The sequence below is a fragment of the Nipponia nippon genome, unplaced genomic scaffold (assembly GCF_047370975.1).
Source record: "Nipponia nippon isolate SJK-2023a ecotype South Korea unplaced genomic scaffold, ASM4737097v1 scaffold_8, whole genome shotgun sequence".
Lineage (NCBI taxonomy): Eukaryota > Metazoa > Chordata > Aves > Pelecaniformes > Threskiornithidae > Nipponia > Nipponia nippon.
The window spans coordinates 50,159,731-50,172,761 of NW_028262402.1; the positions used below are offsets into that span (position 1 = coordinate 50,159,731).

Consider the following 13,031-nt stretch of genomic DNA (forward strand, 5'->3'; position numbering starts at 1 on the left):
GAGACTGAGCAGGCACAGCTCCCTCTCCTCGTGTATCAGGCATCCCAGGCCTCTAACCACCTCTCCCTCTCCAGTTTGTCATTGTCTTTTTTAGATTGTGGTGGTGATGAGGGGGCTGAAATAGGACGTGGTAGTAGAGGTGTGGCTGCACAGGTAGAGGGGAAAAAGTCCCTTCAGCCAGCAGGTAGCAATCCTGGTAAAGCAACCTAGGATGTGACCCATCTGTCATGGGGGAAAGGGTGCTCTGCAGGTTTGTGTTCAGCCTGTTATTCACCTGGACCCTCAGGTCCATTTTTGCAGACTTAATGACGTGTCTTAAATCTAACCTATGTAAATATTGATTTAATTCAGCGAATACATTCCCCATCTTAAATTTGCGTTTTGGTGTAACCAGCTTAATGAGATATAGCAATAATATGCCTCTATATTAAAATAGTTATCAGAGAATGCTTTGATGCTTCCTTTGTTCATTTCCTTCATTGCTTTCTAGCATTAGTGGAATAACAAACCAGTCTATGCCACTGTGGTGGGTTGACCCTGGCTGGACACCAGGTACCCACCAAAGCCGCTCTATCACTCCCCCTCCTCAGCCAGACAGGGGAGAGAAAATAAAACGAAAGGCTCATGGGTCAAGATAAGGACAGGGGGAGATCACTCACCAATTACCATCACAGGCAAAACAGACTCAACTCGGGGAAATTAATTTAATTTATTAGCAATGAAATCAGAGTAGGATAATGAGAAATAAAAACTAAATCTTAAAACACCTTCCTCCCCCCTCTCCCTTCTTCCTGGGCTCAACTTCACTCCCAATTTTCTCTACTTCTTTCCCCTGAGCGGCACAGGGGGACGGGGAGTGAGGGTTGCGGTCAGTTCATCACATGTTGTCTCTGCCACTCCTTCCTCTTCAGGGGGGGACTCCTCACACTTTTCCCCCGCTCCAGTGTGGGGTCCCTCCCATGGGCTGCAGTTCTCCACAAACTGCTCCAGCATAGGTCCCTTCCACGGGGTGCAGTCCTTCAGGAACAGACTGCTCCAGTGTGGGCTCCTCTCTCCACGGGGTCCCATGTCCTGCCAGGAGCCTGCTCCAGCATGGGCTCTCTACAGGGTCAGAGCCTCCTTCGGGCATCCACCTGCTCTGGCATGGATTCCTCCACAGGCTGCAGGTGGATATCTGCTCCACCATGGACCTCCATGGGCTGCAGGGGGACAGCCTGCCTCACCATGGTCTTCACCACAGGCTGCAGGGGAATCTCTGCTCTGGTGCCTGGAGCACCTCCTGCTCCTCCTTCTTCACTGGCCTTGGTGTCTGCAGAGTTGTTTCTCTCACATATTCTCACTCCTCTCTCTGGCTGCTATTTCCCCTTCTTAAATATGTTCTCACAGAGCTGCTACCACCATCGCTGATGGGCTTGGCCTTGGCCAGCGGTAAGTCCGTCTTTGACCCGGCTGGCATTGGCTCTACTGGACATGGGGGAAGCTTCTAGCAGCTTCTCACAGAAGCCACTCCTGTAGCCCCCCGCTACCAAAATCTTGCCATGCAAACCTAATGCAGCCACCAAGCACAAATGTTTCTTTTTTTATTGAACTTGTGAATTCTTCCCATCCAAAGTTAGTTGTTATTAATGATTTGTTTATAGTGAAGCATTTAATTATATATATGCATATGTATACATAATATATAAATATGTATAAATTATAAGTGTATGTTAATAGAGATATACCTATCTATACATATATGCATGAATTAATTTTTTTTTATCTAGACTCATTGATGTATTTTTTGTTCTCCACCCAGACTCATTTCATCTTACTGTACACCTGGAATTATTCCTTTTTTCCCCTCGCTATTTAGGTGAAATTGATGAATGCTCAGTTTCTTCTCAGATTCCCACAGCTGAAGCAGTCCCTCACCAAAAAGCTTACTATGTCATTCCTGTTATTATTATTCATCTATTTTCACAAGATATTTTGGCAAGGATGCTGGCTGAATGCCAATGAGGAAACGGGCTTTCAGTCAGAGAAAGTACTATATATAGCTTGTCACTTTTTTTTGCTCAGGAGAGACAATGCAAACAACTTCCACTGAAGGAGGAACAGGTTAACATGAGTGCTTGGGATTCTCAGAACTAGCATCAGTGTGATGTCGAGCTTTTGAAACACAGAAATAAAGTTGAAGTAGCAAGTTCTGCTGTTGCCATGCTGAAAATGTAACAAAATAAAATATTTAGGAAATTAGAACTATGGAATTCTAGAAAAGGATTTTGTTTTCCAGCTTTTCATGTCCTGTTACAAACAATAAAAAGCAACAGGTGTTAAAGATAAAAAAGAAAGACTATTTGCTTTGAGTGAATAGCAAAATGCCTGGAAGGCAACGTGGGTTAAAAACCAGGGTGTTAAAGTATCTTTTAACATTATGCCAAGAAAACACTGCTCTCTTACCAAGGTTTATTGGCTGCAACAGCTGATTCCCCATGAGGAGGCCAATATAAACCAGCAGCAGAGAAGGAGGGAGCTGGCAGACTGTATTAGCTCAGAACTGAGAAGAGTTTCGGGACTCCAGTTCTGCAGGGTGCAGGGATGACATTCCCCAGCAGAAAGCTGGCAGCATAGAAAGCCGATTCTTTTCAGAAAGTTTTTCCCAGTGGGAGCTGAGACTGCGACCCTGTATTTCCTCCTGAAATGTAAAGAACGCTTGCCTGTTCTATTCCAGGAAGAAACAAAAGGTGCTTAATTCCAGCTTGTTATACAGCTTGCCCTACCAGATGCCCTTCAACCTTCCTGTGTTTTGCCTAAGCTCCAGAGCTGTTCTGTGGCATCTGTCAGTCTAGTATTTGTACGGTGGCTGTTTCATAGTACCTGTGCATCACAGATTTGTGCAGAGTAATTCCAGAAATGGCTGCTTGAGTGGTTGAGGCTCATCCTGTTGCATTTGCAGCTTTTATTTCCTGGAGACTTTCTACAATGCATTATTTTATTGTTTTTCTTCCAGGGTAGGACTCCTTGGCTACTGTTCTTAGAACTTCACTTCAGTCTCGGCACTTTTAAAGTACATTTTTCTAGATATTTATCCCCAGGTTTTTTATCTGTCTTCTCCCTTGTAAGGGGAATTATTTTTCTGTCTTCTTTTGACCTTGAGCCATTCTTGACAGCTGGTGGGCCTTTACTTTCACAGGAGACTCTTGTCTGCTTTCTGTGCAGCAGCAAACATGACCATGGCAGATACATGAAAGAAAGTGCTGATTGGTGTGATTTTGGTACAGTTTTTTTGATTGTCAGTGTTGAGCAATGAAAATGTGCTTGTCCACCTGCTTTGTGCTATTCCCTCACTATTGAAGTGCAGAATAATTGTTTTCACTGTGATTCTGACAACTGAAAAGCACAAAACACGTTGGACGCTCATACTCTGATGAAGAAAGTGAATTTTCATGAGAAGTAGGTATGAGAAGGGGGATAGCACTCAGCTCCAGCGGAAAATACAATTTTCTTTTACTGTGACAGTCTGAAAAGTGCAGAAAAAAGTTTAAATATGTTTGGTTAAAGTGAAGGTTTAGAAAATAATGACATTTCAACTTCCCCAAGATTTGGGTAGTCATTGCAGGTAGTGTGGGTACAGCATGCAATCTCATTAACTTTCACTGAAGAGACTTAGTTTATGGCATCCAGTCTGGCTGAAATTTCTCCTTGCTTGATTCTTGTCAATACTTATTGAACAAGTTGATGCATTTAGTAACCACCACTCAACACAGATCCTGGAAATGCTCATTTAAGGGGTCCACAGGAAGCATGAAAGAGTGTTCAAAGTGCAAAAGTGCAAATTAAAACCACAATGTTGGAAGAGCATTCTAACGGTCCTGCTTTGCCTTTAATGAGAACAAATTTTTCAGTGTTTGCCATGTAAAAACAACAAGTAGTATCTTCAAGTAGCCAGATAGTGATCAGACTGATTGCAAAACCAACAAAAGCAATTTAAACTCTGGTATTTAAGTACAATAAGGCAAAGCAAGTAATTAGTATTAGATTTTCAAAAAACTTATTAGTAAAGTTATTTTCTTTGTATGTGCTATTCTCTGTTATTAGTTTACTGTGTAAAAGATAACAAGAAATTTCAAAGTATGTCTTATTTTTTGTTCAATCACCTTTTCCTAGAAAAGTAAGTTTTTGATTAAAAAAATTTGAAAGAATCACTCTACTGTAGAGTCTTTACAGTTTTACTGCTATAATTTAATTAATAGATACAACTATTTCAGTTTTCTAACATTGTGTAGCCCTACTGTTACAGGGCGGACATTGAGCTGAATCTACTACAAAAGGAATTAGATGGGTTGGTAAGTATTACAACCAGAGAGTAGATAGCATCTTCCCTTGCTGTCAGTAATAAAGCTATTTTGTAGGTCAAAAGAAAGTGTGAAAAGAGCTTAATAAGAGAGAGTGGACCACAGAGGAATCCTCAGTCCAGATTGTGACCTTAGGTGGAACTGCGGATCAGAGGGGTTTAGAAGCCTGTGTGTATTTAATGACAGCCGGCTGAATTAGACACACCTGCGTCACTGTTTAAAAGCATGGTGGTGCTCATAAAACTTATCGGCCTTGTGGCACCCTCCTTCAGGATATTCTTTGAAAGATATTTAGCGCATAGAAGTAATGCAGGGAGGAGCAATCTAGTGCAAGTACGAAGTGAAGAATGGCTCACCTCCTAACTTTGCACCTATCATTTTCTACTCTGGCTCCCTTGGTTAAAGGAGAATTCATTTTTACAGTATTATTGGATATTTATCACAGGTGATTCAGTTAAGATTTCCCGATTTTCAGTGGACAGAGTTTTTCATATTTGTCTTATATATGCATTTGGTCTGATTTCATTGTGCCATTAGCTTTTTTGGGTTTGTACTGCTTTAAGCAGAGCTTTTGCAGATCCTGTTTCTGTGCTTATATCTCCAGCTGTAAGCGAGGAAAAATTAGGCCTGTAATCAAAAGTACCGTGAGAAAAGAATTAGTAGAGTTATTTGGTTTCGGTGATACTTTAAGGCCCTGAGAGGCAGTTAACAATAGTATTTTTTGTTAATGGTGGATGTACACAGAAAAAATGAACACGCTTTTGGGCAAAAATGTCCCTTTTTTTTCTGATACAGGTTATCAAATTTCAAGCAAAAACAAGTTAAAAGCAGTTCCTCTGGTTTTATTCTAATTAGGTAAATTAGTTAAATAGTTTAAGAGAAGCTGGGCAGGTAGAGTATATAGTGCAGAGAGAGAAACAATTATCTCTGCTGGTTTAATGAGGAAGGAAAGGAATAAAAGGGGAAGGGAGACATGGCAGTGTACCATGAAACCCCTGTCTCTGCTGAGCTCATGCTCTTTGATACGTACTAGACTAATGAATTCCCAGGCTTATCTTGTGTACGTGTTTTGTGGCTGCACTGAGGATGAATAGTGAAAAGTGCTGGTACAGGACAAGTGGTGAGAATGCCATCTGAACTGGGAGAGGGTTGGGGACTGCTACTGTTGGTGGCACTGCAGCCTCACAGTGACTTACACGGCTTTGTCAACTGCAGCCCAAGATAGAAGAGTTGCAGCCTGAGTGTGAGCCTCGACATGAGAGAAAGAAAATTTGCTTTGACTATAGAAGCTTGTCTTGTAGTCTACTAACATTACCCAAAAAGAATCCCGCTCTCACCAGTTTTGGTGCTGGCTCTTATACATTATAAGTAAATAAATACCTCTATAAATAAATATATATAATACTGCTTTAAATAAATACCTTTTATTGAGGTATCTATCCTTTATCAGGCCATACTGAAGCAAGTACTGTCCTGGAACAATAAAAGAGCAGCTCTTCTAAAACAGTTTTGTGCATGAAGAGATGGGGAGGACGGTTGCTGATATCCCAGTAAATTCAACATGGGTTGTACCTCTGCATATGGCTCAGGTCTGTGGTGCCTTGTAGGATTGCATCCTTTGTGTTATTTGAACTGCACCATGTAAAAATTGTTGGAGAACTTTAGTAAAATTTGAATACCATTGTTCTTTGTCATGACACAGCAATGCAGAATACTTTTCTATTTTTTCATATCCTTTTTTTTATAACTGAGAGCACATTAAAGAAAAAAGTATCTTCTGTTTGTGAGTTTATATAGTTCAGGTGCCTATATTTCACCCGGAAATAAAATCATTGGATACATCAGAGTAGTATAATTGGAAGTAGTTATGATCTAACAGAAGATTATATCTTCAGATGAAGACTAACTTGGAGCAACAGATAAACTCAGAAGAAACAAAACACTTGTATCCGTGCAAAGGTCATTGATAATAAAAAGCAAAGGTAGGAAAGCAGAAATCAAACCAGAATCAAAATGTTGGGTAATGTGCATTTTGAAAGGCATCAACTTAAATAAGAAATGGTTTCTAGTATTTTCTTTTTCTTTGAAAAAGAATTACAGTTTCAAAAGAAAAGCAGGAAAGATGCTGTACTAGGTCCCTAAGTGTATCTGAAATGCCATAGGTCCATTTCAGTGTGACTTCCAGGTCTATTCTGAAAAATTTATTATCTGAAGATATACATATAGTTAATATCATGTGTTGCTAGTCTTCAGTGAATCTTCTCGTGGCTTACATTAAGCAAAATTGTAAGTCTTTGTGGGAATGGGTTTTCTGACATCTCATAGATTTACACCTTCATGGGACTTCACTGATTTAGTTCGTAATGTCTGACGTTTATTTCAGATGTAGCACAATATGTACTAAGTGGTAACTATACTGAAATCTGAGAATATAATGGAACGTAAAAGAATAAATATTAGAGCAAACAAATAATTTTATTTTTTTTGTGCATGCATCTTTGAGTGTTTTGGGAAAAAAATTGTAGGTATTTCTTGACATAACATTTTTATTTCAGGTGAAATCACTATTATCCTGTTTTTTGGTTTGTTTTTTTTTTTTAATTAAAGGAGTTGAATAGGAATGTGGTGTTTAGTGAAAGTGAGCAGGCTTGTTGGGTAAGACAGTTGGCAAAAACGAGTATATGGCTAGACTCTCATCTGTGCTTTTGCTGCTTTATGCTACTCAGGTAGTCATTAATCCTCACTCTTTCAGACTTTCCATTTGCTTACTTGTAGTCAATCAGTCCAACATAATTAAAAGGGTGGGGAGCTATCATGTATAGGCTGTAAATAATTCCTCTTTGTACTTGTCACTCTTAAGGCAGGGATTTCAGTTCATTGAGAAACCAAAGTTGTTTAAAGGAACAGTGTTCAAATTAGGTGGGCTGCTTGGAAACTTAGGGAAGACAAAGAGAAATTTCCCATTTCATACTCAGTACATCTTTCAGAAATTTGGCTTGGTCTATGTGCAGGTTTTTGCTGGCAGTTATGCTGTTAATGAGTTTGAACAGGTGTAATTCCTTGTCGACATACCCGGTCTATCATAAACTACAGTATAAGCTCAGTTGCTTTTGCAAATTTGTGTTTTTAGAGTCTGCTGACTCATGAGGTAGGTGTACTATAGGAGTGCAAAGCACAGTTTTGCCAGTGTTGGCATTTAGACCTTATGTTCATTTAGTATGCCTAAACTCCTACTGTCTTCCCTCCATAGACATACCCTACAGTAAAATGGAATTTGACACCTAAAAATCCGTAAAAGAAGACTGTACTCACTGGGGGGAAAAAAAAATACAACCAGTAATCTAATTAGAGGAATTCAGAATTTAGGTTAAATAGCGTGCGTGTGCACTATAAAATAATCTCAAATGGTCAAAATCTAGGAACACTTTGTAATCATTAACCCTCAGAATAGTACCTGTTAGGAGTTCACTAAGTTCTTGAAAGTATTTGGAGAAGGCTACAGCAGACCCACTGAATGTTTTTATGCATTGCATGTTCAATAACAGCTAGTAGATACTGTAGTCACACACAAGTAACAGTAAGGATCAGATGCCGAATTAAGTACATAAAGAATAACTTCTAAGGAGCGCCTTGAAAACTGAAAAGCTGTAATTAGAGAAACTTCCTTAGCCTAAAATATTTAGCAGGGTGACCTACTTAGAAGGATCGTCATGTACCTAAAATCAGGCTACAGTTTGCAATCATAAATATTACATCCTGGCTTTTTTAAGTCTGCATTTCTCTTTCAGTAAATGCTTCAGTTTGCACTGAATAGTTGAATAGTGCCATCACATCTGATTTCTTTGAGAAACATTCAGAGTGTATGAAATTAATCTACAGGAAGGGACTAAAAATAAAGATATTTTCCACTATACGTGTATTTCTATAGTCTCTACAAAAAAAGCCAGGGAATTATCTTTTAGCTTCTTAAGTCATATTAACTGCATGTCTGTGTGATTTTAGGGTTGGTTTTCTTTTATCAGAGGTACATCATGTCCTTAGTTTATCTAATACAATCTGTGATTCTTCCTATCCCTCAAAACAGTATCAGTCTTAAAATTGATGTCTTGAATATACTTCTGGGGACCATGTTTACAACTGAATGAGTAAAGGACAGCTTCTCAAAGCACTACCCTAATCTTCTCCCATGAAGTTCACACTACTTTAGCAAGGGGAATAGGAGTTGCTTCAGAAATTTCCAGCCATTTGTTCTTACTCCTGCATTACATCTCACTGCCTCCATAGTTGTGCTACTGCAGCTTTTTCTGAGGTTATGCTGGAAAATTGATCATTAAAATGATCATGGTTAAAAATAACCCTTTCTCCAAGCTGGAAGCAGGCAGTGTTTTCTTGGAACCACTGCTACAGAAATTTTAGCTTGCTTTCTCCCAGAGGTGAGGATTTTGCAATCCTGTTGCAGTGCCGGGATTCATCCTGCCTTAGCTTTAGACACAGGAGTAATGGTGCAGTTTTGGAGTTGATTTCAGCTGTTCTAACTATGGACTGTTGCCAACAAGAGGATCCTGCATTTCTTCCCTCCCTCTGCTTGCACACTGCTGCCATTTCTTTCTACTACCCCTAGTGATCGTGCAGATATGTGATGAGCAAATTGCCTTGCCGATATGCCTGAAAACTGCCCAGAAAAGAAGGGAATGCTTAGTCTTTGGACAAATAAGCAAGCTGCTCTTGACTCATTGTGTCTGCATTTGTGATCTGGGGCTGCATAAAGGAAGAGATGTAAAGGTACAGCAGGGACTGGGACAAAATGTCTTGGTGCTTTCACACAGCTGATTGGCATGAGCTCATGCTGGACTAACGCACTCTGAGGTGAATCAGCGGATGCTATACAGTTGCTCCAGGCTGCCTCTATTGTCACCATGGACAGGAGAGAGAGGGATGTGTCTGTCCATGATTTAGGTATTGGAAATTTCTGAAATGTGAAAGTGCCACCATTTCCATACGCCCAGCTCCTTGCGCTGATTTTTTTAGGGTGGGACTACATACTGCTAAGCCTCAGTGTGAATGCACTGTGAATGCATTGGCCAAGGTCAGTCAGCTTTGAGAGACCAGTACAGATCTCAGGAATATTAACTTCTTACAAGATTTGTATAAGTGGGAAGTGGGACAAAGGACAGATATTCCATGGTAACTCACTGAGAGAAAAGCTAATATTTGTAGCCTTTTATTACATAGCAGGGCGTTCAAATGGGGAAGGACACTGCAGCCAGAGTAAATATGATGTATGGTGCATGGAATTGCTTGTTTTCTTTCAGAATAAAACCTGGTAGCCATTGAAAGACTAGACTGTAATGAATTTCATTCTGAAAAGTGGTATTGATATTAGATTTCTCTTCAGACTATTTTCCTTGTAATCTGGCATATTTGCATGTCTGAAGAAAATCCAAGTTTGTGTATTTGAACCCCTGACCTGTGGTGGCCAGTGCTTAAATGAAGATTGGTATGGTACCATATCAGTGTAAAGAAGCAGCTAAGAAGGAGCAACATATAAACCTTTTTCTCTCATATTTTGCAGGTTGAATATTACAGCTTCACATGTACTTGGGCTTTTTCTACTGATATCCAACAAGCAATAGATATTCTACATTGTATTCAGCAGGTCCCTTTGCGACCTAACAGCAATCCTTCTTTGATACAAGATGGAGGAAACATACAAAGATAGGACTTCATTAGTGAAAGGGGCAAAAGATATTGCCAAAGAGGTGAAGAGGCAAGCGGTGAAAAAAGTGAATAAAGCTGTTGACAAAGCTCAGGATGGCTACACACAGAGGTCCTACAGCCGATTCCAGGATGAGGAAGATGACGATGATTACTATGTTCAAGGAGGAAATTATGGTGTAGAAGCTAATGACGATGAAGGATCAAGTGAAGCAACTGAAGGACATGATGAGGATGATGAAATTTATGAAGGGGAGTATCAGGGAATCCCCAACATGGGGCAGGGCAAGGATGGCATGGTGGCCTTAGGTCAGCCTATACGTGATGAATATAAGGATCGTCGTGAACTGGAAACAGAGAGGAAAGCTGATGAAGAAGAGCTAGCACAGCAGTATGAACTGATAATACAAGAATGCGGCCATGGTCGTTTCCAGTGGGCCCTCTTCTTTGTGTTGGGAATGGCCCTAATGGCTGATGGGGTTGAAGTTTTTGTAGTTGGATTTGTGTTGCCCAGTGCTGAAACAGATATGTGTATACCCAATTCTGGATCAGGATGGCTTGGTGAGTGAAGTCTTTGATCTGTCTTTGTGCTATTACAAGTGTTGCTTACAGTACGCCTAAGTATGTATTTGTCAACACCAATGCTTATATAAGAATATGTTGGTATTGAATATAAATAAGCTAGCCACAAAGTGCATTAATGGCTAATATGGATTTAATGAAGATTATAATTTTGTTTTTTAGATAATTATTTTCCTTTTCAGTCAGTAAGTATAAATAAATCACTAAAGTGGAAGACGGCACAGTATAACTTGAGAGGGATACATTTTGTTCTCATATGCAAGAGTAGACATCCAGATGAACTAATTTAAAAAGAAAGAAAACCAAACCACAATTGGAGTATTGGAGTTCTGGACTTAAACAGGTACAAAAAAGAGTAGATGATACAACTGTCCAGCAACATTGTCATACTGTGTGGGAGCCTTCCCAAGGGCGAGGTGGAATGCAATCTGGAAAATGCAGCAAATCCTTTTGTCTTTTCCTCCTTTTATCCCAATGACTGTTCTCTAGCCATCCAAAAAGTATTATGTTTATTTTGAGTTGGGGGGGACAGAAGTCAGCAGGACAAATGGCTGAAGATGAGCATGGGGTATGCTTTTGTGTCTATTCAGTTGATGGGGATGGGCTGTGTCTCATCCTGTTGCCTCTTCCCTCCTGTGATGTGGCAAATAGACAGGCTGAGCCAGCCTTGTGTGACTCAGTGAGAGCAACAGTGCTGTGAGCAGGTCCGTGCTTGCTCTCCCTGGGCATGCCCGGGCGCAGCAGGTAAAGCAAGGCTCTCATGGGGCAGGGCTGTGGAGAAAGGGTGTAGAAATGGTTCCCTGAGGAAGGGGGGAGGTAGGGGCATGGGGACTTGGGACATGGCAGAAAATGAAATATATGTGTGTAGATAAGCATCTTGGGCCTGAAGGACCAAGGCTATTACAGAAAAGGAGGGCTTCCTATAAAATACTTAAGAACCTTTGTCTTCTAGCAGATGTACTGTTTGTTCCCTGCATCTTTACAGTGCATGGTTCTGTTGCAACAGTCTCATTTTAATTTAGCTCAGTTTCCTGATTTTATTCCTTTGTTCACTATCAATTAGAAGGACCCTAAGATACCAACTGCATCAAAATTAGATTCAAAATTTTAAATAGCACAAGGCTATTTGTGCTATTTAAATAACACAGAAGCTTTCTTGGTAGACCATTAAGCCCATGACAGCTTGGATTCCTGACATATTGTTACTAGCAGTTTGGCTCTATAAGTTTCAACAAAGTGGACCATATTTACCCTTATTTATATCTCTAAGCCTCCCTCCTTGTCAGAGGATCATGAGTGGAAACGGGAGCTGAGTTCTCAGATGGCTGGGTCCTTTGAGGCGTTCCTTACCATTTGATCGTTTGTAGTTAGAAATGAACTACTCTGCCTATTTGTACAGTACCTTGATTAAACTTACAGTAAAAGAAATTAAATTAGATATCTAAGTTTTTGTGATTAAAGAGGCTGCATGCATATCATCTGTTTGGTACTGCTTGTTTACACAAATTTACAAACATTGTATTTATCACGCTTGGACTTGTGAGTTTTCAGACCTACTTCTTACAGAAAGAAGGTGCATAAACATGCCTATTTGTAGCCATTTTGGAGCTCTAGAAGTAATTCAAAGAGTAGAGAGAAAGAAGAGAAACCAAAACAACCCCAAAAGGTATCTCTAGATAAATGTTACTGTGTCAGTGCAGATAATAACACAGAATACATTTTATAAAAGCAGTGTGCACCCAACTTGCTTTTAATGTGATTTTGTTACCAAGTACTTGGTAGTCTTTAAACTCTACTAATCAATTTTTATAAATCCTCTCTATTGCTGGAAAAAAAGTAATGGATCTCAACCCCATTTTTTAATTACTGATAACCCTGTTTGTTTTGCCACATGCACCCTCCCAAGACACTGAATGGTCAAAGTTGTCTTTGTTCGCCAAGATGATAACAGTACAAGGGTAGCCACCAAATCTCTCTGCAATTAGCTCATATGGGGTTAAGGAAAAGAACAAGGTTATGAAACATTAAGAGGGAGCTTCATGATGCTTACACATTCAGTAGCTTACTGATCTGCATGTGCAGTTCCTTCTCCTTAGATTAAATGTTAAACTGGGAAATGATCTTTAATAATCAAGACATTCTGAACACTTTAGTACTCCTGGCTTCTCTGATTGTTGAGTTACGAGCATGAAGAACATGACTGTAACGCTTTTTCTTTGTTACACTTGCTATATAGAATTGAAATTTGGGGGCAAATACATTGTATTTTCTGAAAATAGTATTTCATTTAAACAGTTGCTATAAGCATTATGGAGGTGTCTGGAATTGGGAGTGGAGAGTATTGTCCCTGCAGTAGCAGGTGGCCATGAGGATTCACAGCCACCTGTTAAGGTGTGA

The 13,031-nt window shown here is 39.9% G+C and overlaps 1 protein-coding gene across 2 annotated transcripts in view; it reads left to right on the plus strand.

Annotated features, from left to right (window-relative positions):
* Positions 1 to 13,031, plus strand: part of SV2C (synaptic vesicle glycoprotein 2C) — a 119,772-nt gene that overhangs the window by 19,703 nt on the left and 87,038 nt on the right. For both annotated transcript variants that reach the window (XM_087742235.1, XM_087742237.1), the window contains exon 2: positions 9,910 to 10,613. In XM_087742235.1, coding sequence (XP_087598361.1) covers positions 10,034 to 10,613 — 580 coding nt within the window. In that variant the 5' untranslated portion in view covers positions 9,910 to 10,033. The remainder of the gene's footprint in view (positions 1 to 9,909; positions 10,614 to 13,031) is intronic.